The sequence below is a fragment of the Chelonoidis abingdonii genome, chromosome 8, assembly GCF_003597395.2.
Source record: "Chelonoidis abingdonii isolate Lonesome George chromosome 8, CheloAbing_2.0, whole genome shotgun sequence".
NCBI classification, from domain to species: domain Eukaryota; kingdom Metazoa; phylum Chordata; order Testudines; family Testudinidae; genus Chelonoidis; species Chelonoidis abingdonii.
In genome coordinates, this window is record NC_133776.1 from 57,670,843 (window position 1) to 57,694,369 (window position 23,527).

Genomic DNA, 23,527 nt, shown 5'->3' on the forward strand with positions numbered 1-23,527 from the left:
CTGTGTACACACACAATGAGGAATATCCCCAGGGGACAGGAGTGAATGATGCAGATGATGGGGAGAGCCAGGGTCTGGGGCTGGAGGAAGCGACTTTGCAGATGGAGAGACAGGCCCAGGAGTCCAGACTGGAGGGGAGGGAATCAACAAATGAGTCAGAAAAAGGAAGGGGGTCTGGAGCAGGCGACTGAGAGCAGAAGAGAGGTCATGGACATGGATTGAATGCAGCTCATAACAATGCTGGGCAAAGGGGTGGGTGCTGGGGGCACCAGAGCAATCAGGCAGTGGTCGAATAGAGGGGCCACGGAAGGTGCGAAGTCAGAGAAGGTGCAATACTATGGGGTGAGCAAGGTGGAGCAAGTGTCCCGTTAGCTGAGCAAGGGGTCGAGGAGGTGGGGGACTTGCGAGTGGGAGGGGACACCAGAGTGGAAGCTGGAGTCACTGAGGACAAGGTCAGGGATGGAGAAGAGAGCCAGGACTTCAGGTCTGAGAGGAAGGTACTTTGGGAGGGTCCGGTGCATGGTAGCAGCAGCGACAGATGGGGGATGAGAGACGAACTGAACAGTGTTGTATTGTGGGGGAGGAGGAAGGTGGGGAGCAGCAGCAACAGGGGGAGGGGAGGAGCTTTTGACCCACCTGCCTCCTACAGATCTTCACTGACTTTGCTGCTTGTATTTCTGTCATAAATACCCGTGAATGGGCCAGATCCCCAACTGAGGTCAATGAGCAGAGCTCCACTGACCTCTTTGGGGTCTCAATGATTTTTCTGCTGAGGATCCAACCCTGGACATTGCTAGTATTATGCAGACTGTGAACTAGTGTCTGCAGATGGAATACACAGCTCCAGGCTTGAGACAGGTTGTGCCTGTTTGCATACTTGTGCATCATTGCATGTGTTCAATTTAACATCCACTGGTGTCTTCACAACTCCCCCTACTGTACCTTGCTGAGGGTCTTCTTCAGGGCAGAATTGTCCTGCTTCAGCTCGAAGGCCGATCGCTCCAGCTCCTTGTTCTCCCCTTCTAGGTGGGCTACAGCTCGCTGCAGTGTCATCAGTCTCTCCTGAAGAATGCTGTTCTCATCCTGCACATTCTGCAGCAATGCTGCAGCCTCCTGCTCACTCTGCTGCTGATGACAGACTATCTGTGACATACCCAAGACATGGACTGTAAGGTTTTGGGGCCAGATCCCCAACTGGTGTAAATCAGTGTAGTTCCACTGCTGCACCAGGTTACACCACCAGATGTCTGGCCCATGACTGTCAGGGGGGAAGAGACTTTAAGGAATTCTTATGCCTAGGGAGTGTTCAAATCCAGGCACCAGCTGAGCAGAGCAGTTGCATTTCAGTGTTAATAACAGTGTGATGCCTTTACCTTTGTGCTCTACTCTTACAGGAAGCAACTACAAGAACCAGTCTCCTTAGAAGAGTAACATGTAGACCTGTGATTTACAGCCAACATTTTCAATGTCATGTACCTAAAGCTAGGCACCAAAATCCATAGGTAGGCACCTAAATAAATGGTACGATTGCTAAGGGAGCTAGGCCCACGGAAAATGGGCTGGGTGCCTAGGTCTGAAAAATGCTGGCCTACTCTTTCTTGGAGCAGATATTTTCTATCTGTAAAATTGTCTTTGGCACCTGCCAATACTGGAACCCAACATTCACGAGGCCAGCCTCTTGGTAAAGATAGCATCTATGCTCCAAGTGATGAGTGTTTCATCACGTCAGGCCTAGTGAATATAGGCTTATGGGGACATTCAAAATGTAATTAAGGTTAAAATAGGGTGACCAGATGTCCCAATTTTATAGGGACAGCCCCAATTTTTGGGTCTTTTTCTTATGTAGGCTCCTATTACACCCCTCCGCCCCTCGATTTTTCACATTTGCTGTCTGGTCACCCTAGGTTAAAGATACAGGGCCAGCTCCCGGCTAGTGCAGAGCAGTGTGGCTCCATTGAGTTGTGCAGCACACACAATGGTATTTCACTGTTCCATGTAGCATGGCAAAATGGCTATTGCTATGCTACAAACTGCACAGATCATGCGGCATGAGAGAACAAGATGCAGCCCAGCCTGTCACCAGGCTCATTTTGTCAACAGGTGGTCGCTGCTGGGCAGCCCAAGCCTACCAGAAGCCCATAAAGAGAAGTGGGTACGAGATGGTGTATAGGTACAATAGCTAGCACAATGGGGCCTTGTTCTCTGTCGGGGCCCCCAAGGTCACTTGTCTTCAGGGGCTAAAGCTCTTTCTGCTGGTTTTCTGCGGAGTCGTGGGTAGCAGTGGAAAAAACAATCCCTCCTTGCACAGCTGCAGTTTGGGAGGTGACACATTTTCACAAAATATTAGGCTGTGGAGGCCAACTCTGCTTTGGGATTGGTGCTGTGCAGATTGAGGCTGGTGTGAAGAGGTGCAGCCACAGGAGTTAAAAACGGATACTCACCTCTCGTAACTGTTGTTCTTCAAGATGTGTTGCTCATATCCATTCCAGTTAGGTGTGTGTGTACCGCATGCACAGTTGTCAGAAAGCTTTTCCCCCAGCAGCACCTGTTGAGTCAGCTGTTGAGCCCTCTGGAGTGGCACCTTCATGGTGCTCAATATATGATGACCCCACCAACCCGGTGCCTCCTCAGTTCCTTCTTGCTGGCTGCTCCACCAGAGGGGAAGGCCGGCGGGTTTGGAATGGACGTGAGCAACACATCCCAAAGAACAACAGTTACGAGAGGTGAGTAACTGTTTTTTCTTCTTTGAATGATTGCTCATATCGATTCCAATCAGGTGACTCCCAAGCAGGGCCAGCTCTAGCGTTTTTGCCACCCCAAGCAGCAAAAAAAAAAAAATTATGTCCGTGATGGCTCAGAATCGGGACTCTGGTAGAAGGTCCATGCCTGGATCAAGCCTAACACTGCCCCAATTAATTCTATTCTCTGGGTCAGTTCCAGGGTCAACTTCCCCAAGCTGAGGAGGAGACCCAGTCACTTGAATGTGTACCTGACCAAATGGATTTGGGACTGCACCTGTGCCCTGGTACAGCCCCTGAGCAGCCAGTCGTCGAGGTAGGGGTATACCTGCACCTGCTGGCGATGGAAGAAAGCAGCCATGACCGACATCCACTTGGTGAACAGTCGCGGGGCTGTTGAGAGGCTGAATGGTAGGACAATGAATTGATAATGTTCATGTTTAACCATGAAGTGCAGGAAGTGTTTGTGTGCTGGATGGATTGCTATGTGAAAGTATGCGTCCTTTATCCTGAGGGCAGCAAACCAGTCTCCTGGATCCAGGGAGAGGATAATAGTGCCCAGTGAGACCATGCGGAGCTTCAACTTTACCATGAATTTGTTGAGCCCACGTAAATCTAGGATGGGTCTGAGGCCCGCTTTGGCCTTGGGGATTAGGAAGTATCGGGAGTAGAAACCCTTGCCCCTTAGCTCCTGAGGAACCTCCTCCATCACTCCCATGGTGAAGAGGGCTGGCACCTCCTGGATAAGGAGTTGCTTGTTAGAGGGGTCCTTGAAGAGGGATGGGGAAGGGGGATAGGAGGGAGGGTAGGAGCAGAACTGGAGAGAGTATCCTGTTTCCACTGTGCGGAGGACCCAGTGGTCCAAGGTTATTTGGGACCAGGCACGGTAGAAGTGGGACAAACGATTCAAAAAGGGTAAGGAAGGATCTGGGAATGAGTCTGGTATGCCGTCTTCAGGCGTCTCTTTAAAAGGCCTGCTTGGAACCCAAGGAAGGTTTGGTCGGGCCCTGGCCTTGTCTGGAAGAGGGGTTTGAAGGCTTCCTTTTGCTGTTCCTGCCCCTTCATCTGTAAAAGTCCAGCCTTGGCTGAAGAGGGTAGAAACGCTGCTGCGGCTATTGGGGCTTGAAATGCTTCTCTTGGGTTGCTGGGGTGCGTATACCCAAGGATTTAATAGTAGCCCTTGAGTCTTTTAGTCTATGCAGCTGAGAGTCAGTCTTCTCCACTAACAAACCTGCCCCATCAAAAGGCAGGTCCTGCATTATCTGCTGAACCTCAGGTGGTAGGACCGAGGCTTACAACTGTGAGGTGCACTTTATGGCAATGCCTGAGGACAAGGTGCACGAAGCCAAGTCTGCAGCGTCCAGTGAGGCCTGTAAAGAGGTCCGTGCCATCGCCTTGCCCTCCTCTACTATGGCTCCAAACTCCTCCCTGGATTCAGTTGGCACAAGCTCTTGAACTTGAGCATCGAGTTCCAGAAGCTGAAGTTATATCGGCTCAGAATTGCCTGCTGGTTGGCAATTCTGAGCTGGAGTCCCCCTGTAGAGTACACTTTATGCCCAAACAAGTCCAGACACTTGGACTTGGGCACTGGGGCCTGCTGCCCCTGCCTTTCTTTCTCATTTACAGCCGCAACCACCAATGAACAGGGCTGTGGGTGTGTAAAGAGTTATTCGTACCCCTTTCAGGGTACAAAGTACTTTCTCTCGACGCCCTTGGCTGTGGGAGGGAAGGAGGCCGGAGTCTGCCAGATAGTCTTGGCATTGGCCTGTATAGTTTTGATGAGGGGCAGAGTCACCCTCGGAGGACCTTCTGGGGCCAAAATGTTGACCACCGGGTCCTCTGACTCCACCATCTCCTCGGCCTGCAGGCCCATGTTGCGTGCCACCCTGCACAGGAGGTCCTGGTGGGTGCGGCTGTCTACAGGAGGCGGTCCAGAGATGGAAGTGCCTGCGATGGCCTCATCTGGGGAAGAGAACGAAGAGGATAATGGGGGAGCAGGATCCTCCCTCCCCTCCTGCTCATCAGGAGCCTGACTACTTGCTTTGCTGGTAGCCCCAGGCTCAGGAACTGGAGTTGGAGTTGGTTCCGAGGGGGACAGGGGCAGGGTGCCTCCCCAGCATCCCTAGGGGTGGGGTCACTGGCTGAGGCCTCCAGCACCCTTAGTTCAGAGGTGGCTGATTGGGAGCCTTTAGACTGGGAGCCCTGGGCCTAGTGGTTCACCCACGGGATCTAAAATGGCCACTGCACTGGTCTCTGCCACTGCACAGGCCACGGTCTTGCCCCCACCTCAGAGTGTCCATGGCTGGACCAGTGCTGGTCCCACTCCAAGTACCTAGAGTCCACCTCCAAGTACGAGGACCAGGATTGGGACTGCAAGGGCCAGGGTTGAGCCAAGCAGATGTGAGACGGCGAGTGGTGCTGTGAGGGTGGGGAGCGGTGCCATGACCTGGAGCTACACAGGATCGTCGAGTGGCATTGGGACCGTTGCCAGGTCCAGGACCTGCTTCATGAAGGGGACCAATGTGCAGATTGGTGTCGCAATCAGGAGTGCTGACGCAATCTGGAGCAGTGCCATGAGACCAAGCGGTGTCGTGAGTCCGACTGGTGCTGCGATTGCAAGTGGCGCCGGGACTCCAAGCATTGCCAGGACTCAATCAGCGGTGCCAACAGCTGGATCATCACTGGTTTGCCTTGAGACGGTGCCGTATGATGTGGTACTGGAGGCTTGGTACGAATCGTAGGTGACCTCAGCGCTGTCAAGGTGATGAGGTCCCTCACTGCCGCAAAGGTGTCCGGAGTGGATGGCAGCTTCAAATCTTTGATGATGTGGGCCAGGGAGTCCAACGGCACCAGACGCAACGGTCCCCCTTGCAGGGCCAAAGTCAATGGTGCTGTCTCCACAGGCTTTGGCACTGGGTGCTCCTCCCAAGGATGCGCCCCATTGGCTGGCTCCAGAGGGGTGGGCCTCTGGGATGGAGAGCCACTCCTCCCTTGGTTCTAGTGCTGCTTCTGCACCAGGGAGTGGGAGCGGTGCTAGGTCGATCCTGCTGGTTTCGGGGCTGGGGAGTGGCGGTTCTCAGTTCTCAGGCTACAGTCTGTCAGTGGTGTCACTTCCACCACTGCTGCCAGGGCGCTATGCACCATAGAACTTGGTGCCGGGTCCTGCAGCACCGAAGGAGGCTGAGGTCTAAGTGCCGCCACCATAACGAGCTGCTTACAGTGAAAGTCTTGCTCCTTTTTGTTTCTGGGGTGAAACCCCTTACAAATCCTGCACTGATCGGTTTTGTGAGGGTTTCGTGAGCCTTCCCGAGACACTTCAGACAAGCATCATGGGAGTCACTCATTGGCAGGGGCTTGGAGCAGGACTTGCAGGGCTTGAACCCCTGGGACTTGGGCATGAAAGCCCTCCCAAGAAAAAGTGGTCAGGATAGACAGTAAGCCCCCCCGCAGCCCAACTGCTACAAACTACTACTAAAATAAACTAAGTAAAAAGATATAAGAAACAACAAGAAAAACAAGAGCTAGGGAAACACGGAGAACTTGCTAAGCAAGACGCCATAGTTTCAATGACTGTCACTGACAATAAGAAGGAACCGAGGAGGCACCGGGTTGGCAAAGTCATATATTGAGCGCTGTGGCGGGGCGATGACTCACCAGCATGGCACCTCCTGCTGGTCGTCCTGGGAATTAGCTCTTCCGGCCTGGAGTGCCCTCTGCAGGCTGGTGTCTCACCTGCCGCTGGCCCCCGTGTCCCTCCCGGACCCTGGTGCCCCTCTGTGGCTGCTTTCCCCAATCAGCCCAGCTCTTCCCCTACCACAGCCTTTTCCCAGGGCTGTTTTAAGCTCTTCAGGGCAGGAGCGGGGTGACCACCCCGCTACAAGTGCCATGGAAGTGCCACTCCTGGGGGCTCCACAGCTGACACGACGGGTGCTGCTAGGGGAAAAACTTTCCAAAGACTGTGCACGCAGCGTGTGCACACCTAATTGGAATGGATATGAGCAATCACTTGAAGAAGAACTGTGCTGATTTACACCACCAGAAAATGGGTCCCAACAGTTTCAGAGAGGACTGCTTTGTGGCTCCCTCAGTATTTCTATATCTGGTTTCTCTTCTTGACTTTTTCTTTCTGGGCCCAGTTCTGCTCTCAGTCCAGCAATGTAAATCTGGAATAATTCTACTAGATTTACACCACACAGCTGAAACCACAGTCCCTACCAGTCTACATTTGTGTCTCTATCTTGCTTCCTCTTGCTGTTTTTAATATTCCATCTTTTGCTGTCTTCTTTCCCATAATAAATAAATACATAATAACCAACATGTTATTAAATAATACCCTACATGTATATAGCGCCTTTCATCCCACAGGGTTTTACTAACCATTGTATAAACAGCTGTTACTTCTCTTGTGTCCTGGAAGCTGTGATGGGGCAGACAGGCCCCACACTGGCAATGACAGGGTTAAGGAGAGCCTGTGGACCCAGTTGACCTCATCCTGCTATACCTGCAACCAATGGCAGATGTGGAGAGAAGAGCCGAAAGGTGGAAGAGACTTAGCCCCGGGAAGAAGAGTAGAGATCTGCTGTTTCCTTGGGGAGGGCACCAGCTACAGATGAGAGCCTAAGGCAGCTTGTGGCATGGAGGAGCCATGTGGTAGACAGGATGACCAGGGCCAGGAAGACTGACAAAAAGGGACCAGCCTCAGGGAGACAAGCCCAGACCAGAGGGGTGGAGCCCTGGTTTTGAAGTGCACTGTTTTCTTTTTTGTTTTGGACTCTCACAACCAGAAAGGGTAAGACTTCAGTGTGCCATAGGAGGGGGTTGAAGGCACCATGACATCAATTCCAGGAGGGGCAACACCTGACCACTGGAGACCCGCGCTGGAGTGAGTTGTGTCTTGATGCGCCACAAAAGTGGGTGCTGCCTAGACAACCTGGTAAAAGGGTCAGGCACATCTGGGGCAGAACACAACAGCTGGTTAACAGCCTAGAGCTACACTACACAACAGGCTTGTGGGAAGTGTAGACTACTATATGCAGCTGAAATGGCACTAGCCAACATCTACTTCCCCCAGCTGCAATTAGGCCCCTCCACTGAAGCTGACTCCCCTCCTCTTGTAAAAGGGATGTAGGGTCATTAATGCACACAAGTACTTGGGGCCACAGTTTTGTGTCTCAGTGAGAACCCAGTCTCTTCAGTGGCACAGGGCCCTCTGCCCCATGGGAGGACATTTGCTTAACTAACTGAGAGGAAGGCATGCTATCTCCTGGGTCACCAGTCTCATTTCCCACAGTAGGGTTACTTGGAGGGCTCCCATCCAGATGCTGAGCCTACTTAGCTGGATGGGAGGGTCTGAGCTCTTTCCCCTCCTCCCATCTTCTTTCCCCTCCTTGTTGGCACTCCCCCCTTGCTATGGTTCAGCTTCTCCTTGGGAATTATGTACACTGCCCGGTGCCTTGACTGGGATCAGAGCCCCTCATAGGAGGTGCTGTACACATGCCCCATATCTAAACAGGCAAAGGAAGCAGTATTATGAGGGGGAACTGAGGCCTAGAGAGGTTAAGTGACTCACCCAAGGGCAGAGCAGGGACTTAAAATCAGATCTCCCGAGGCTGCGTCTAGGGCCTTTAGCTCAAGGCCATCCTTCCTTTCTCCCCTACTCACCTCTTGTAGGTGCTCGACCTGAGCCTCCAGTTCCCTGCACCTCAACTCCAGCTCTCCCAGCTGGTCCTGCAGCATGCGCATGGTGTCCGTCAGGCTGTGGTTCTGCCTCTTGCTGTCTGACAGCGCCTGCCGCACGGAGTCCATGCGCTCCTGAGAAAGGAAAGCATCACTCAGAGGAAGCATTCAGAACCCAGGAACTGATTGCTACCTCAGCTCTGCCAGGTCTGCCTGTTCTTAATGCTCTGCACGCGTTAGCTGGCATGTGCAACAAGATATCTGTATTATACATCCCAGTGGGAATGGGCGACAGGGGATGGATCGCTTGATGATTCGCTGTTCTGTTCATTCCTTCTGGGGTACCTGGCATTGGCCACTGTCAGAAGACAGGCTACTGGGCTAGACTGACCTTTGGTCTGACCCAGTATGGCCGTTCTTATGCTGTTATTTTTCTTGATGAGGCAGTGCCATAGGTGTGCATGGCATTGCACATATTCAGGAGAAAGCAGGTTGCTGAAGGGTCAAATGTGTAGATAACAATGGTGAGGTTCAGCCCCAAGAGGAATGACTACAGCCTTCATCAGCTGGGAATCCAGGGTCCAGAAGAGCCTGTGGAATGTACAGCTCTGTAGCTAAGTGTGGATGCACACAGACCTGCTGAATCCTCCCAGCTCACGTCCATCGTCATGGGCCTCACCCAGCTCACATCAGGGATGGAGATCACCTCTTTTAGCCATTCACCTTGCTCTGAAAAGTGTCAGCTGAAGATTTGAGTTACTGCCAGCCAAGAGCCTGTGTTCCCAGAGGGATCAGAAGGGACTGGGGGAAGGCCAGGGAATTACTCTCTTTCTAGCTAACCTCTGCATGCCAGTCACACCAGTGACCATAGGCTCTGAGCCCCTAGCGACAGCCCCGACCTCTCAGCCATCTGTCCCTATATCCTGAGCCTGAGTCTGCGCTCACGCTGCCAAAACACCACAGTAACTCCCTCCATGTCAGTTGTGTGGATGGACTCTGCAGGGATTCCAAAGCTGTGGATGGCACATTGTGGCGCTGGAGGGGAATGTACCGTCTGGAATTGATCTGGAGCCACAGCTCCCTTTTTCTTTGCAATGGATTGCTGATGGCAGCTCCAGCTTGACAACACATCACCCCACAGAAGAGGAACAGCACAGACAGCATTACCATCATACTGGGGCCTGGATTATGCCGTGCAGCAACTCAAACCTCAGGCCAAGCTGGCTGAAAGGATTACTAATGTTTGTAGCCATGGAGGAGAGCCAGGGCCCAGCCCCAAGCAGGCTAGGCTGATTACAGGGCTGCGCTGACATCACGCTAAATTCACAGGTTTGTGGATTTCCAGGCTGAAAGGGCCCATTCTGCCCATCTAGCCTGACCTCCCAACTCAGGCCTGCAAACTTCCTCCTGGGAGGTCCTACAGCCAGCTGGCTTCCCTGTGATCTCTGAACAGGGCAGCTTCCCCTTGGGCCATGCTTCACCTAAACACTAGTTTGTTCCAAAATGTTGCGATATTTACGCTGGGCAAACCCCAGTGCATTGGAACCAAAGGGAGTGTTTACAAGCCCCTGTTCAAGCTGAGTTCCACCTGGTGCTGGTCCCAGTGCTCTGCTCTCTGGTGGGACATGGTGCATCCTGCAACACGGGGTGTTTGTGAGGTGGACTGGACCCCACTGGGATGTACACTGGTGGGCTCAGCAGGTGGAACGGCCTTTCCGACTGTGTCCAAAGGGCCAGAGACTGCCCTGACCCCTTTCCCCCTGCTTAGTCCCACCCCTACATTGTCTGCTTGCTCAATGCTAAGGAGAAGGGGTGGGACCATTACCTGGAGCACCCGGCGATCTTGCTCCGCTGCTGTCAGAGCCTTCTGCAACTGGAAGATGTTCTCCTGAAGGGTGGAGGACCCCGTGGAGGCATCAGTCAGTGCCTGGGAAAGGCTCTGCACCTTGTCCTTCAGGTGGCTCTCCTTGTCCTCTGTCTGGGCCAGTGAGTGACCCAGGCGGCCCAGCTCCTGCTGCAGCATGGCTGATTTGCTCTCGCTGTCCCCCAGCTGGCAGCGCAGGGCCTGGACCTGCTCCTGCAGGGCCTGGATCTCAGTATCTCGGTCCACCAGGCTGAGCCGGACATGCTGAAGCTCCCCTTCCATGGAGCGATGGCTCAGCTCCAGCTTGGTGGCCCTGCTCTCGGCTGCCTCCAGGACTTCTTTCAGCCTCCGCTTGTCCGTCTCCAGTTTGGTATCCTTGGCTTTCAGCCTAGTGACCTTCACCTGAAAAACAAAGGTGACCTACTTCAGCAACGTGTATCATCCTTTCCACCACTGCCTGCAGCGTGCGACCCCCTCGTGTGCCGGCCCGTCACTCCACGCTTCCCCTGACATGCTGGCCAACCCCTCCTCGCTTGTGCACACACAGGCTTGCCCCTCCACACTCCCCTTGTGTGCCAGGCTGGGCTGCCCCTCCACGCTCCCGCCTCTTGTGCCGGCCTGGCCCGGCCCGATCCAGCCCTCCCCGCTTGCACGCTGGCCAGCCCCTCCACGCTCCCTCCTTGCGTGCCGGCCTGGCCTGGCCTGCCCCTCCACGCTCCCTGCTTGCGCGCCTGCTCCCCCTTCATGCACCACCCCACCCAGCCCTGCCACGCTCCTTGCTCACACACTGCCCCTCCCCACCCTCCTTGCGTGCCAGCCCAACCCTCCACACTCCTGCGCCTGCTCCCTCCTCATGGGCCCCTCCACACTCACGCCTGCTCCTCCGTCTCATGCCGGCCTGCTCCTCCACGCTCACATGCCTGCTCCCCCCTCACTTGCCAGCCCACCCCTCCACACTTCCCGCTCACGCGCCGGCCCGCCCCTCCACACTCCCCATGCCTGCTCCTCCCTCGCATGTCTTGCCACGCTCCCCATGCCTTCTCCCCCCTCATTTGCTGGCCCACCTGTCCCCGCTCCCCGCTCACATACCTGCTCCCCCCTCAAACGTCGGCCAGCCCCTCCACGCTCCTGGGCCTGCTCCCCCCTCACACACCTGTCCACACTCCCCGCACCTGCTCCCCCCTCACACGCGCCAGCCAGCCCATCCCTCCATGCTCCCTTGCACACCTCCCACCCCATACTCCCTGCTCGCAGGCCAACACATCCCTCCAAGCTCCCTGCTCGCATGCTTACTCCCCACTCACATGCCGGCCCACCCCTCCACGCTCCCTGCTCACGCGGCTGCTCCCCCCTCATGCGCCAGCCCATCATACTCCCCCCCTCGCATGCCTGCTCCCCTTCATACACGCGCCAGCCCATCACACTTCCCCCTCATGCGTCTGCTTCCGCCTCATGAACTGGCTCACCCCTCCACACTCCCTGCTCAGGGACCGACCACCTGACCTGAATGGTGATAGTGACTGTGAAATGCTCAGGGAGATTAGAGAGGCTATTAAAATAAAAAACTCAATAATAATGGGGGATTTCAACTATCCCCATATTGACTAGGGATGCAGAGATGAAGTTTTTTGACACCTTAAATAACTGCTTCTTGGAGCAGCTGGTCCTGGAACCCACCAGAGGAGAGGTAATTCCTGATTTAGTCCTAAGTGGAGCTCAGGAGCTGGTCCAATAGGTGACTATAGCTGGACTGCTTCGTAATAGTGACCATAATATAATTAAATGTAACATCCCTGTGGTGGGGAAAACACCACAGCGGCCCAAAACAATAGCGTTTAATTTCAGAAAAGAAATGTGACATTGCACTCCATATGCTTTATGAAAATATGCTTGTGAATGTGAATATGATAAATTGATAAATTAACAGTAATAAGTCACCAGGACCAGATGGTATTTACCCAAGAGTTTTGAAGGAACTCAAATGTGAAATTGTAGAACTACTAACTGTCATCTGTAAACTATCATTTAAATCAGCTTCTGTGCCAAATGACTGGAGGATAGCTAATGTGATGCCAATTTTTAAAAAGGGCTCCAGAGGTGACCCCAGTAATTACACGTTGGTAAACTTGACTTCAGTATTGTGCAAACTGGTTGAAACTACAGTAAAGAACGAAACTGTCAGACACATCAATGAACATAATTTGTTGGGGAAGAGTCAACATGTTTTTTGTAAAGGGAAATCATGTCTCACCAATCTACTAGAATTCTTTGAGAGGGTCAACAAGCATGTGGACAAGGGAGATCCAGTGGATATAGTGTATTTAGATTTTCAGAAAGCCTTTGACAAGGTCCCTCACCAAAAGCTCTTAGGCGAAGTAAGCAGTCATAGGATAAGAGAGAAGCTTCTCTCATGGATCAGTAACTGGTTAAAAGATAGGAAACAAAGGGTAGGAATAAAAGGTTAGTCTTCAGAATGGACAGAGGTAAATAGTGGTGTCCCCCAGGGGTCTGTACTGGGACCAGTCCAATTTAACATATTCATAAATGATCTGGAAAAAGGGGTAAACAGCGAGGTGGCAAAATTTGCAGATGATACAAAGCTACTCAAGATAGTTAAGCCCCAGGCAGACTGTGAAGAGCTACAAAAGGATCTCTCAAAACTGAGTGACTGGGCAACAAAATGGCAGATGAAATTCAATGTTGATAAATACAAAGTAATGCACATTGGAAAACATAATCCCAACTATACATATAAAATGATGGGATCCAAATTAGCTGTTACCACTCAAGAAAGAGATCTTGGAGTCATTGTGGATAGTTCTCTGAAAACATCCACTCAATGTGCAGCGGCAGTTAAAAAAGCAAACAGAATGTTGGGCATCATTAAGAAAGGGATGGATAATAAGACAGAAAATACCACATTGCCTCTATATAAATCCATGGTACACCCACATCTTGAATATTGCGTGCAGATTTTGTTGCCCCATCTCATAAAACATATATTGGATTTGGAAAAGGTTCAGAAAAGGGTAACAAAAATGATTAGGGGTATGGAACAGTTGTCGTATGAGGAGAGATTAATAAGACTGGGACTTTTCAGCGGAGAAAAGAGATGACTAAAGGGGGATATGATAAGAGGTCTATAATCATGACTGGTCTGGAGAAAGTGCATAAGGAAGTGTTATTTATTCTGTCACATAACACAAGAACTAGGGGCCAGCAAATGAAATGAATAGGCAGCCAATTTAAAACAAACAAAAGGAAGTATTTTTTCACAAAACACACAGTCAATCTGTGGAACTTTTTGCCAGAGGATGTTGTGAAGGCCAAGACTATAGTAGGCTTCAAAAGAACTAGATAAATTCATGGATGATAGGTCCATCAATGGCTATTAGCCAGGATGGGCAGGGCTGGTGTCCCTAGCCTCTGTTTGCTAGAAGCTGGGAATGGGCAACAGGGGATGGATCACTTGATGATTCCCTGTTCTGTTCATTCCCTCTGGGGCACCTGGCATTGGCCACTGTCCAAAGACAAGTTCCTGGGCTAGATGAACATTTGGTCTGACACAGTATGGCCGTTTTTATATTCTTATGACTCTCCCTTTCCACTGGTGACTTTTACAGAGCTCCCCCTCCCTGTTTCCTAATGGGTGGCTGCCCCATAACATGCACTTCCTACTCTTACTCCTTGCAGGCTCAGACCCACCTGTAGCTCCCTGTTCTTCTCCTCCCTGGCATGCATGCTGCACTCCAGGGTAGCGATCTGCTCTGCCAAGGCATGGCGCTCCCTCTCCACTCTCCGAATGGTCTCCTCCTGCAGCGCCAGGGCCATCTGTGCACTGCTCAGGCGCCCGTCCATGCCTCGCTTGCCTGGGTATGGGAAAGGAGAGACAGAGGTTTGAGGAACGGGCTCTGATCTGTGGGAGGGAGAAGAGCACTGCTTCCCCAGTGGATCTCTGCAATGGTTGGGGGAGCAATCCAGCCACTGGATCTAAGGGTTGCTGCATCAGTGCATGGGGATATCACCCAAAGAAGGCATGTGCCAGAAACCCAGCCCTGGACTCCATGCGGCAAGGCAGGGCTGAACACATCAGGAAGCCAAAGAGAGACTGGCCTTGCACCAAGGTCGGGAGCTTGCAATCCCTATGGATAAAGGCTGGCAGGGCAAAAAGAGGCACTGAGAGCAGAAGTGACTTGCTTATGGTCACATGACTCTTGGGCTCTGGTCACAGGAGCTGTTTTTGGCAAGCCTGTGTAGCTTTATACCTGTATCTAACTTTCTAGTCACACACACCCTCCATCCCTCGGGTTGGGATGGCTGCATCCTGGCCATGAGGTCAGGGCTTGCCTGGCATCACTGTTCAATCGCAAACTAGAACTTCTGCAGTTCTGCCTGACCAGCTAGCCCCTTCTGACACAAGAGGAGAGCTGATCCTGTGTGCTCCTGCTGTCCTAGCGACAGAGTGCTCCAGCTGCATCAGCTGGACCTTATGGAATCTAGAGGGAGAAGAGGAGAATGACTGGCCTTCCTCAGAGTCTGCCAGCAACTTCTGCAACTGCACGATACGATTGTTGGTCTGGTCCCGGTCACTCGCCATTTCATTCAGCCGACGGTTCAGGTTCATCACCTGTGTCCTTAAATCATCCTGGGAGAAGGAAAAATAGTGTCAGATTTTAAGTGGAGGCCGGAGAGAAAGAGGAATATGCCGAGACACAAGGGGCAGGTGGCGGGGAGGGTGGGGGGAGGTGGAGAAAGAGAAAGGAGAAAAGCAAGTACATGAAACACTAAGTTTAACAATGGGAACTTCCTGACGCTAATCAGAACATCCCTGGAGCCAGATCTCTAATGGGGTCCTGTAAATATTGGTGTCATGTCAGTTTGTGAGTGTGATGTCTGACACACACATACACAAACATGTCTACACGATGGTCCCAACAAAGGACCATTTTAATCTCAGTGTCCTCTTCCTCAAAGTCTTCTGAGCATTTTTAAACATCACTAAACTGCAAGCTCAGCAAATGAAAGCAACGTGTGCTAACAGATCCTTAGCTGCATAACTGACTGTGCTGTGGATCTATCCTGATTTACACCCCAGAGTCCAGTGTGGGAAATGGGAAAGGAGGACTCAGCAGCAATCCTATACCCAGCGCCTAAACCACACCAAACCTCCACCTCACACTGCATGCCAGGAAGGCGGATGAGGTTGTTCTTAAAGTACAGGGATTACGAACGGCCCCATCCTTCTTCCTGGTGTGTGGAGGGGCGACTTGCCCAGAGCAGCAAAGTAGAAGCTGACTCTCCTGTATCCTACTCTCAGGTCTGGGCAACTCACCCACCCACTCAGTGTTTCCGTTTCCTCATCTGGGTGATGGGGGTATCACCACTTGCCAGGGGCCTGTGACGAGGCTACAGACAGCACTATTTGTAAAGGCTTTATATCCTCAGATGGAAGCTGCTGCCAAAGTGCATGACATAAACCATCATTAAAACACCAACAAAACAGGATCCGGCTTCAGGTCAGCACGGCAGCAGGAGTGTAATGGGAGGCAGAGTCTGGCTGCTGGTTTGTGAATCACAATCCAGTTACCTTCAAAAGAACATTATCAAACCCAGCCTGTACTCTTGGCCACAAACAGCCCTGAATGTCTGTAGTCTCCTGGCCAAAGACAGCTCCCCATTTCCTGCTAGTTTCCATTATGTTCTTTGCCATCCATGCCGCAGGTGCCCAAACTTTGCCAAGCTAGGCTTCACGGACACCCTGCCAGGAGCCCAAAGGGGGAACCTACTTTGCACAAAATGGCACAGATTGCAGCCATCCTCTTCAGTATGGAGCTAAGCCCTGCAGAGACCCCTGGTTCCAGCATGCAATGCTACATCTTGATTGTTGGGGCCACAATGGAGTAAGGCAGGCAGGCATCTGTAGCCTTCATATTAAAGACAAGGGATAACATTTTCCACAGCATCTAAGTGACCTACATCCCAATTTCAAAAGTCACTTAGCCCTTGTCTACACTATGAGTTTAGGGTCGAATTTAGCAGCTTTAGGTTGATTTAACCCTGCACCTGTCCACATGAACAAGTCTCATTTGTTGATGTAAAGGGCTCTTAGAATCGATTTCCGTACTCCTCCCCGGCGAGGGGTTTAGCCCTAAAATCGACGTTGTGAGTTGAATTTGGGGTAGTGTGGATGCAATTCAATGGTATTGGCCTCTGGGAGCTATCCCAGAGTGCTCCATTGTCATCGCTCTGGACAGCACTCTCAACTCAGATGCACTGGCCAGGTAGACAGGAAAAGCCTCGGGAACTTTTGAATTTCATTTCCTGTTTGGCCAGTGTGGTGAGCTGATCAGCACAGGTGACCATGCAGAACTCATCAGCACAGGTGACCATGGAGTCCCAGAATCGCAAAAGAGCACCAGCATGGACCGAACGGGAGGTACCAGATCTGATCGCTGTACGGGGAGAAGAATCTGTGTAGGCAGAACTCCGTTCTAAAAGACGAAACGCCAGACTATTTGAAAAAATCTCCAAAGGCATGATGGACAGAGGCTATAACGGGGCACACAGCAGTGCTATGTGAAAGTTAAGGACCTGAGGCAAGCCTACCAAAAAACAAAGGATGCAACCGCTCGCTCCGGATCCGAGTCCCATACATGCCAATTCTATGAGCTGCATGCAGTTCTAGGTGTGGCCCCTGCCACTACCCCACCACTGTCCATGGACACCCACAAGGGGAGAGTCTCACACAACAGGGATGAGGAGTTTGAAGATGAGGAAGATAATGATGAGGAGGGGTTGAGGATAGCGCACAGCAGGCAAGCGGAGAGTCCCTTCTCCCCGGCAGCCAGAAACTGTTCATCACCCTGGAGCCAATACCCTCCCACCCTCCCAAGGCGGGCTCCTGGACCATGAAGCCGGAGAAGGCACCTCTGGTGAGTGTACCTTTGTAAATATAATACAGGGTTTAAAAGCAAACATGTTTAATGATTAATTTACCACACCAAGCCAGTAGCAAGTAGTCTGGAAACACTGCAGAACAAAACCTTGCAGCAAATGAGCCCAGACTTTGGCTGTTTGCCTTTGGCTGAAAATAAATCATTCCCGCTGTTAGCCACGTGGTGCGGGGAGGCCCGTTCATGCTGAGCTGTTCGCGTTTGGCTGACAGGGATCTTCCCTGATACTAGCCACGCGGTGGGGCGGAGGGAGAGGGAGAAGCGATCATCCCAGAGAATTGGGTGTGAGGGGGTTGGACATTTACCCTAAAACTGCATCCCCTCCTTTTAAATGGCCAACCCAACAGGCTTTGGTTGGTATGGGAAAGGAGGATGCACGCTGCTGTTTGAAACCGTTTCCACATGTTACGAAGGTTGAAGAAGCCGAAACCCTTTGTCTGCAAGCCGAATTCTGTTGACCAGCCGACGTGTGTGATGTCTCACACCAAACTGGGAGGCACTCAATATAAGAGGCAAAATGCGACCTTGTAGCAAAAGCACATGTGCTATGTAATGTGAATTGCTTGATTCAGCGTGAAATAGTCTTCCCTTAGTTCTTTAAAATGTATCATTTTAAATACTACTCTCCCTTTTTTTCCTCCCACAGCTGCAAATGTTTCTATGCTCCCCCTATTGTCTCTGTCCCAGAGGCTAGCACAGATTAGAAGACGAAAAAAACAGACTCTCGACGAGATGGTCTCAGAGCTCATGCAGTCCTCCTGCAGTGAAAGAGCTCAGCTGAATGCATGGAGGCAAACAATGGCAGAGTCCAGGACAGCGTTAAATGAATGCAATGAGAGGAGGAAGGAGCACACTGAGAGGAGGCAGGATGCAATGTTGAGGCTAATGGGGGAGTAAACTTACATGCCCAGGCATCTGATGGAGCTGCAGGAAAGGCAGCAGGAGCACAGATCACCATTGCAGCCCCTGTATAATCACCTGCCCACCTCCTCAAGTTCCATATCCTCCTCACCCAGATACCCAAGAATGCGGGGTGGGGAGAAAGAGGCTATGGGCACCCAGCCACTGCACCCTGGAGGATTGCCCAAGCAACAGAAGGCTGGCATTCAATAAGTTTTGAACTGTAGTGTGGCCTTGTCCTTCCCTTCTCCCCTCATCCACCACCCCACCCAGTCCTTTCCTCCTCACCCACCCCTCCTGGGCTACCTTGTGAGTTTTCCCCCATTTGTGTGATGAATTAATAAAGAAAGCATGATTTGGAAACAACAATGACTTTATTGCCTCTGCAAGCAGTGATCAAAGGGGGTAAGGGAGGGCGGTTGGCTTACAGGGAAGTAGAGTCAGCCAAGGGGGCAGGTTTTCATCAAGGAGAAACAAAGAAAACTGTCACACGGTAGCCTGGCCAATCATGAAACTGGTTTTCAAATCTTCTCTGATGCGCAGGGCACCCAGCTGTGCAATTCTAATTGCCCTGGTGTCTGGCTGTCTGTAACTGGCCCCCAGGCAATTTGCCTCAACCTCTCACTCCACCATAAACATCTCCTCCTTACTCTCACAGATATTGTGGAGCACACAGCAAGCAGTAATAACAATAGGAATATTGGTTTCGCTGAGGTCTAACCTAGTTAGTAAACTGTGCCAGCAAGCTTTTAAACGTCCAAATGCGTCTATCACCATTATGCACTTGCTCAGCCTACAGTTGAACTGCTCCTTACTACTGTCCAGGGTGCCTGTGTACGACTTCATGAGCCATGGCATTAAGGGGAGGCTGGGTCCCCAAGGATAACTATAGGCATTTTGACATCCACAATGGTAATTTTCTGGTCTGGGAAGTAAGTTCCTTACTGCAGCTGTTCAAACAGACCAGAGTTTCTGAAGATGCGAGCTTCATGCACCTTTCCTGGCCATCCCATGTTGATGTCAGTGAAATGTCCCTTGTGATCCACCAGTGCCCACCAGTGCTTGCAGCACCACTGAAAAGTACCCCTTGTGGTTTACGTACTGGCTGCCAAGGTGGTCCGGTCCCAAGATAGGGATATGGGTTCTGTCTATCACCCCAGCACAGTTAGGGAACGCCATTGCAGCAAAGCCATCCACTATGAACTGCACAGTTCCCAGAGTCACTACCCTTGATAGCAGCAGCTCAGTGATTGTGTTGGTTACTTGGATTACAATAGCCCCCACATTAGAATTACTGACTCCAAATTGATTCCTGTAGCTGTCTGGCATTGCAAGCTTCCAGAGGGCTATCGCCACTTGCCTGTGAACTGTGAGGGCTGCACTCATCTTGATATTCTTGTGCTTCAGGGCAGGGGAAAGCAAGTAACAAAATTCCATGAAAGTGCTCTTATGCATGGGAAAGTTTTGCAGCCACTGGGAATCATCCCAGACTTGCAACACTATGCGGTCCCACCAGTCTGTTTCCCGGGCCCAGAATCGGCGTTCCACAGCACGAACCTGCCCTATTACCACCATGATGTCCAGATTGCCAGGGCCCGTACCTTGAGAGCAGTCTGTGTCCATGTCCTCATCACGATTGTGATCACACTGTCATCACCTCCTACCCTGCTTTTGCAGGTTCTGCACACTTTGCAGGATAATGCGTGAGGTATTTACAATGCTCACAGCAGCAGTGATGATCTGAGCGGGCTCCATGCTTGCCATGGTATGGTGTCTGCAGAAGAGTAGAGTTGCAGCGGAAGTGGTGAAGGACGACGGTTAGCAGCGCACACATTTCCTGAGGAAGAACACATACACCTGGGAGCCCATGACAGACAACATGGAGAAATTTGCTATTGAGCCAATAGCAGCAGAACAGAGTTGCAGCGGAAGCGGTGTATGACGATGGTTTGCAGACCTACTGCACCGTCTGCTGCCAGCAGCACCCAGGACACAACAATGGTGGTGTTGGTGAGCTGAGCTGAGCAGGCTGCATGCTTACCATGGTATGGCGTCTGCGCAGAAAAAAGGCGCAGAACGATTGTCTGCCGTTGCTTTCATGGAGGGAGGGGAGACTGACGACATGTACCCAAAACCATGCGCGACAATGTTTTTGCCCCATCAGGCATTGGGAGCTTAAGCCAGAATTCCAATGGGCAGCGGAGACTGCGGGAACTGTGGGATGGCTACCCACAGTGCTCCGCTCTGTAAGTCGATGCTAGCCATGGTAGTGAGGACGCACTCCACCGACTTAATGTGCTTAGTGTGGATATACGCAATCGACTGTATAAAATCGATTTTTAAATATCGACTTCTATAAAATTGACCTAATTTCGTAGTGTAGACATACCCTTAGGTGCTGTGGAAAATGTTACTCCTTGTCTTTAATAGGGAGGTGGGCTGCTGCTGACCACCCGGTAGAACTTGAGGAACTTGAAGCCTACTGAAATCAATGGGAATCCTTCAATTGATGTCAGTGAGCACTGGTGCAGGCCGATAGTTTGGGCAGTCAGTGGGAGTCTTAAGGAAGGGCTGTACACAGTAATCATATGAAAATGACACACAGAATGTTAATCAAACCATCAAACCTCCTTCAGCTGTAAGGGAATACACCTTCCCTTGTGTTCACTGAAAGACACAACTGGACACAGCTGCTCACCTCGACGCCAGCAAACTCCAGCAGCCTGACGGGATGGGGAAGGCAGGAGCGCCTCAAACTTGATAGCTTAGACCCATAAAGTATTAACTGATTTCTCAATCCTAGAGAAAGCCCTTTGGCTGCGCCGTGGCTTTGATTATTATGACAGTCAATGTTTTTTACATTATGCTTGTATAAATATTTATGCATCTTTATAAGAATCATGTTTTGAGCAATAGGACACAACAGAGGAAGACCAAAGGGGAGAGGCTGAAGGAACAGAGAACGTTGCTATATAAATGCTGTTAAGGTCAACTTAGGGTCAAGCTCAGCTGGTGGAGTCGTGATGCTGAGCATGTCCTTGAGGTGGCCTGGTGGTTTGCCAGGGGTGTCTCGCTCCGCGGAGTGCTGGAGAGGGGTGTTAGGCTCCCGTTGCTATTGAGTAGCTGTCTGCCCAGGGCCTGCAGGGGCACAGACAGGCTCACTGATGGAGCAGCATGCAGCCCTGCTAAGACAGAGGGTGGGAACCACCCTGACAAGGTCAGCTCCACTGGAGTCACTGGGGTCAGGTCCCCAGCTGGTGTAAATCAGCCGTAGCTCCACTGGAGTCACTGGGGTCAGGTCCCCAGCTGGTGTAAATCAGCCCTAGCTCCACTGGAGTCACTGGGGTCAGGTCCCCAGCCGGTGTAAATCAGCCCTAGCTCCACTGGAGTCACTGGCGTCAGGTCTCCAGCTGGTGTAAATCAGCCCTAGCTCCACTGGAGTCACTGGAGTCAGGTCCCCAGCTGGTGTAAATCAGCCCTAGTTCCACTGGAGTCACTGGGGTCAGGTCCCCAGCTGGTGCAAATCAGCCCTAGCTCCACTGGAGTCAGCAGGCCAAATATTCAGCGGGTCACCAGCCTTGCTCTGCTGGAGGTGAGTCAAGTTACAGCAGCTGCAGATCAGGCCTGGACTCTGCAAGGGTGGCCGAGAGGGCAGCTGGCAATATCCTCTAAGGAAATGCAGCTCTCCATGTGCTCCTGCCCCTCCATGTCCTCTTTCCTTGACTCTCCTTGCCCAGCGACAGAGCTTGACAAATCACAGGACTGCATGGGCACTCGGCTCCCTGGCAATGGAGTGTGTGGGGAGGGCAGTGTCTGGAGGCATAGTTTAACTCTTCCATGGCCTGATGTGGCCTGGCATACCATGTCTGGCCCACTTTCCTGCTCAGGTTGTGCACACATCCCACACGGCTGCACTGAGCTAACTACAGCAGTGAGCAATGCCTGACTTGCTTTTCAAGCATGTGGCATCTCATGTGCCATTCCCTGGAAACATTCTTCTGCTCCCCCAGCAGCTAACAGGGAAGGACACACTGTGAATTGACCATATTCCTCCCTGAGTCAGCCCAAGGGTGGGAATGCAGCTTCCACACCTCCTATGGCTGTTCTGCTCCCTACGCCAGCCTGTCGTACAGGCAGAGCTGAAGAGAAAGAGCAGTGGACCAGGTGCTGTGACTCGGGAGCAGAGTCCTCTCTCTCCGGGGATAAGAACTGACAAGAGGGATAGGGAGACACTTGGGGAAGGAGTAACACAAAGGGTCGGGGAAGGAAGGCCAAGGCATGGAATACAGGGAGAGCAGAGAAGAATGAGAAATAATATCCCACCATGCCCATGCCCTACAACCAGACCACAGCATCAGAACAAGGGGGCGTTCAGCGACACTCAGCAAGCAGTGGCGGCCAAGTAAATATTTTTCCATGCAATGAGCCTGTGGAACCTATTGCCTCAAGCTATCACTGAGGCCAAGAGCTCAGCTGGATTCAGCAAAAGGTTAGACAGTTCTGTGGAGAACAAGAATCTCCAGTGTTATAACAAGGAATAAAAAAATAACCAAGTGTTTTGGAAGGATCTAAACCTTCCAGCTACAGGGCTTGAATTGGCCTGTAACTGACAGGGGGAGGGAAGGAGACTGAAGGCCTCTTACACCTTCTACCGAAACTGGTGCTGGACACTGTCAGAGCCATGACACCAGGCTGGCTGGAGCCCTGCTCTGGTCCACTGTGTCAGTCCCATGTCCCTTTGTGCAGCGCCTCATGTTCCGAGGGCTGTGTCCCACAATGTAGCACTGGGAGTGACTGTGCTGGTTAGAGGTTGGTGGACAAGGTGTAGATTGGAAGCTACATAGGGAGATTAAATGAATGAGGGTAAAGCTTGCATGCAGTCCTGGGCAGTACCAAGGCCTCATTTCTGGGCTCATTCTACCTGAAAGGGACAGGAGTTTAATGTCCTTGTACATTTGTTTCAGTTAATGCAGAAATCCGATGTGGGGGCAAATCTGTGCCAGCATTGCCAGTGACCATGACACTGAGCACGGCCTGGGCGTGAGCAGAGAGTGGGGAGTTTGTGGAGGGGCAGGGGGACACTATGGGAGCAGAAAGGCAATGCTCTTACCCTTTCTCTCTGAGTGTCTCGCAGCTCCTGCAGGAAGTCTCTCAAAGCATCTCGAACTCTCTCCGGGTCAGGCTCACTGGAACTGTGCTCCCCTTGGAAAGGGGAAACCCAACCAAAGGGGGAGCGGGAATGGCTCCTCTCTGGAGAGACAGTGCGGGAGGCCGGAGTCTGTCGCCCGTCAGTTCCTGTGGTGGCAGAGATGCTCTCAAAGCCTGAAGGCCAGGTGGGTGTGTTGGGAGAGGGACCATCAGGCAGGCCTAGAGCATCCCCATGTGATAACGGCAGG

At 51.9% G+C, this 23,527-nt stretch overlaps 1 protein-coding gene across 1 annotated transcript in view; it reads right to left on the reverse strand.

Annotated features, from left to right (window-relative positions):
- CROCC2 (ciliary rootlet coiled-coil, rootletin family member 2) overlaps positions 1–23,527 on the reverse strand; it is a 139,631-nt gene that overhangs the window by 14,519 nt on the left and 101,585 nt on the right. Inside the window, exons 28-33 of the mRNA XM_075068652.1 lie at positions 23,242–23,426; positions 14,803–14,923; positions 13,984–14,147; positions 10,240–10,680; positions 8,400–8,549; positions 943–1,143 (exon numbers count right to left, since the gene is read on the reverse strand). Of these exons, the coding sequence (XP_074924753.1) occupies positions 943–1,143; positions 8,400–8,549; positions 10,240–10,680; positions 13,984–14,147; positions 14,803–14,923; positions 23,242–23,426 (1,262 nt within the window). The remainder of the gene's footprint in view (positions 1–942; positions 1,144–8,399; positions 8,550–10,239; positions 10,681–13,983; positions 14,148–14,802; positions 14,924–23,241; positions 23,427–23,527) is intronic.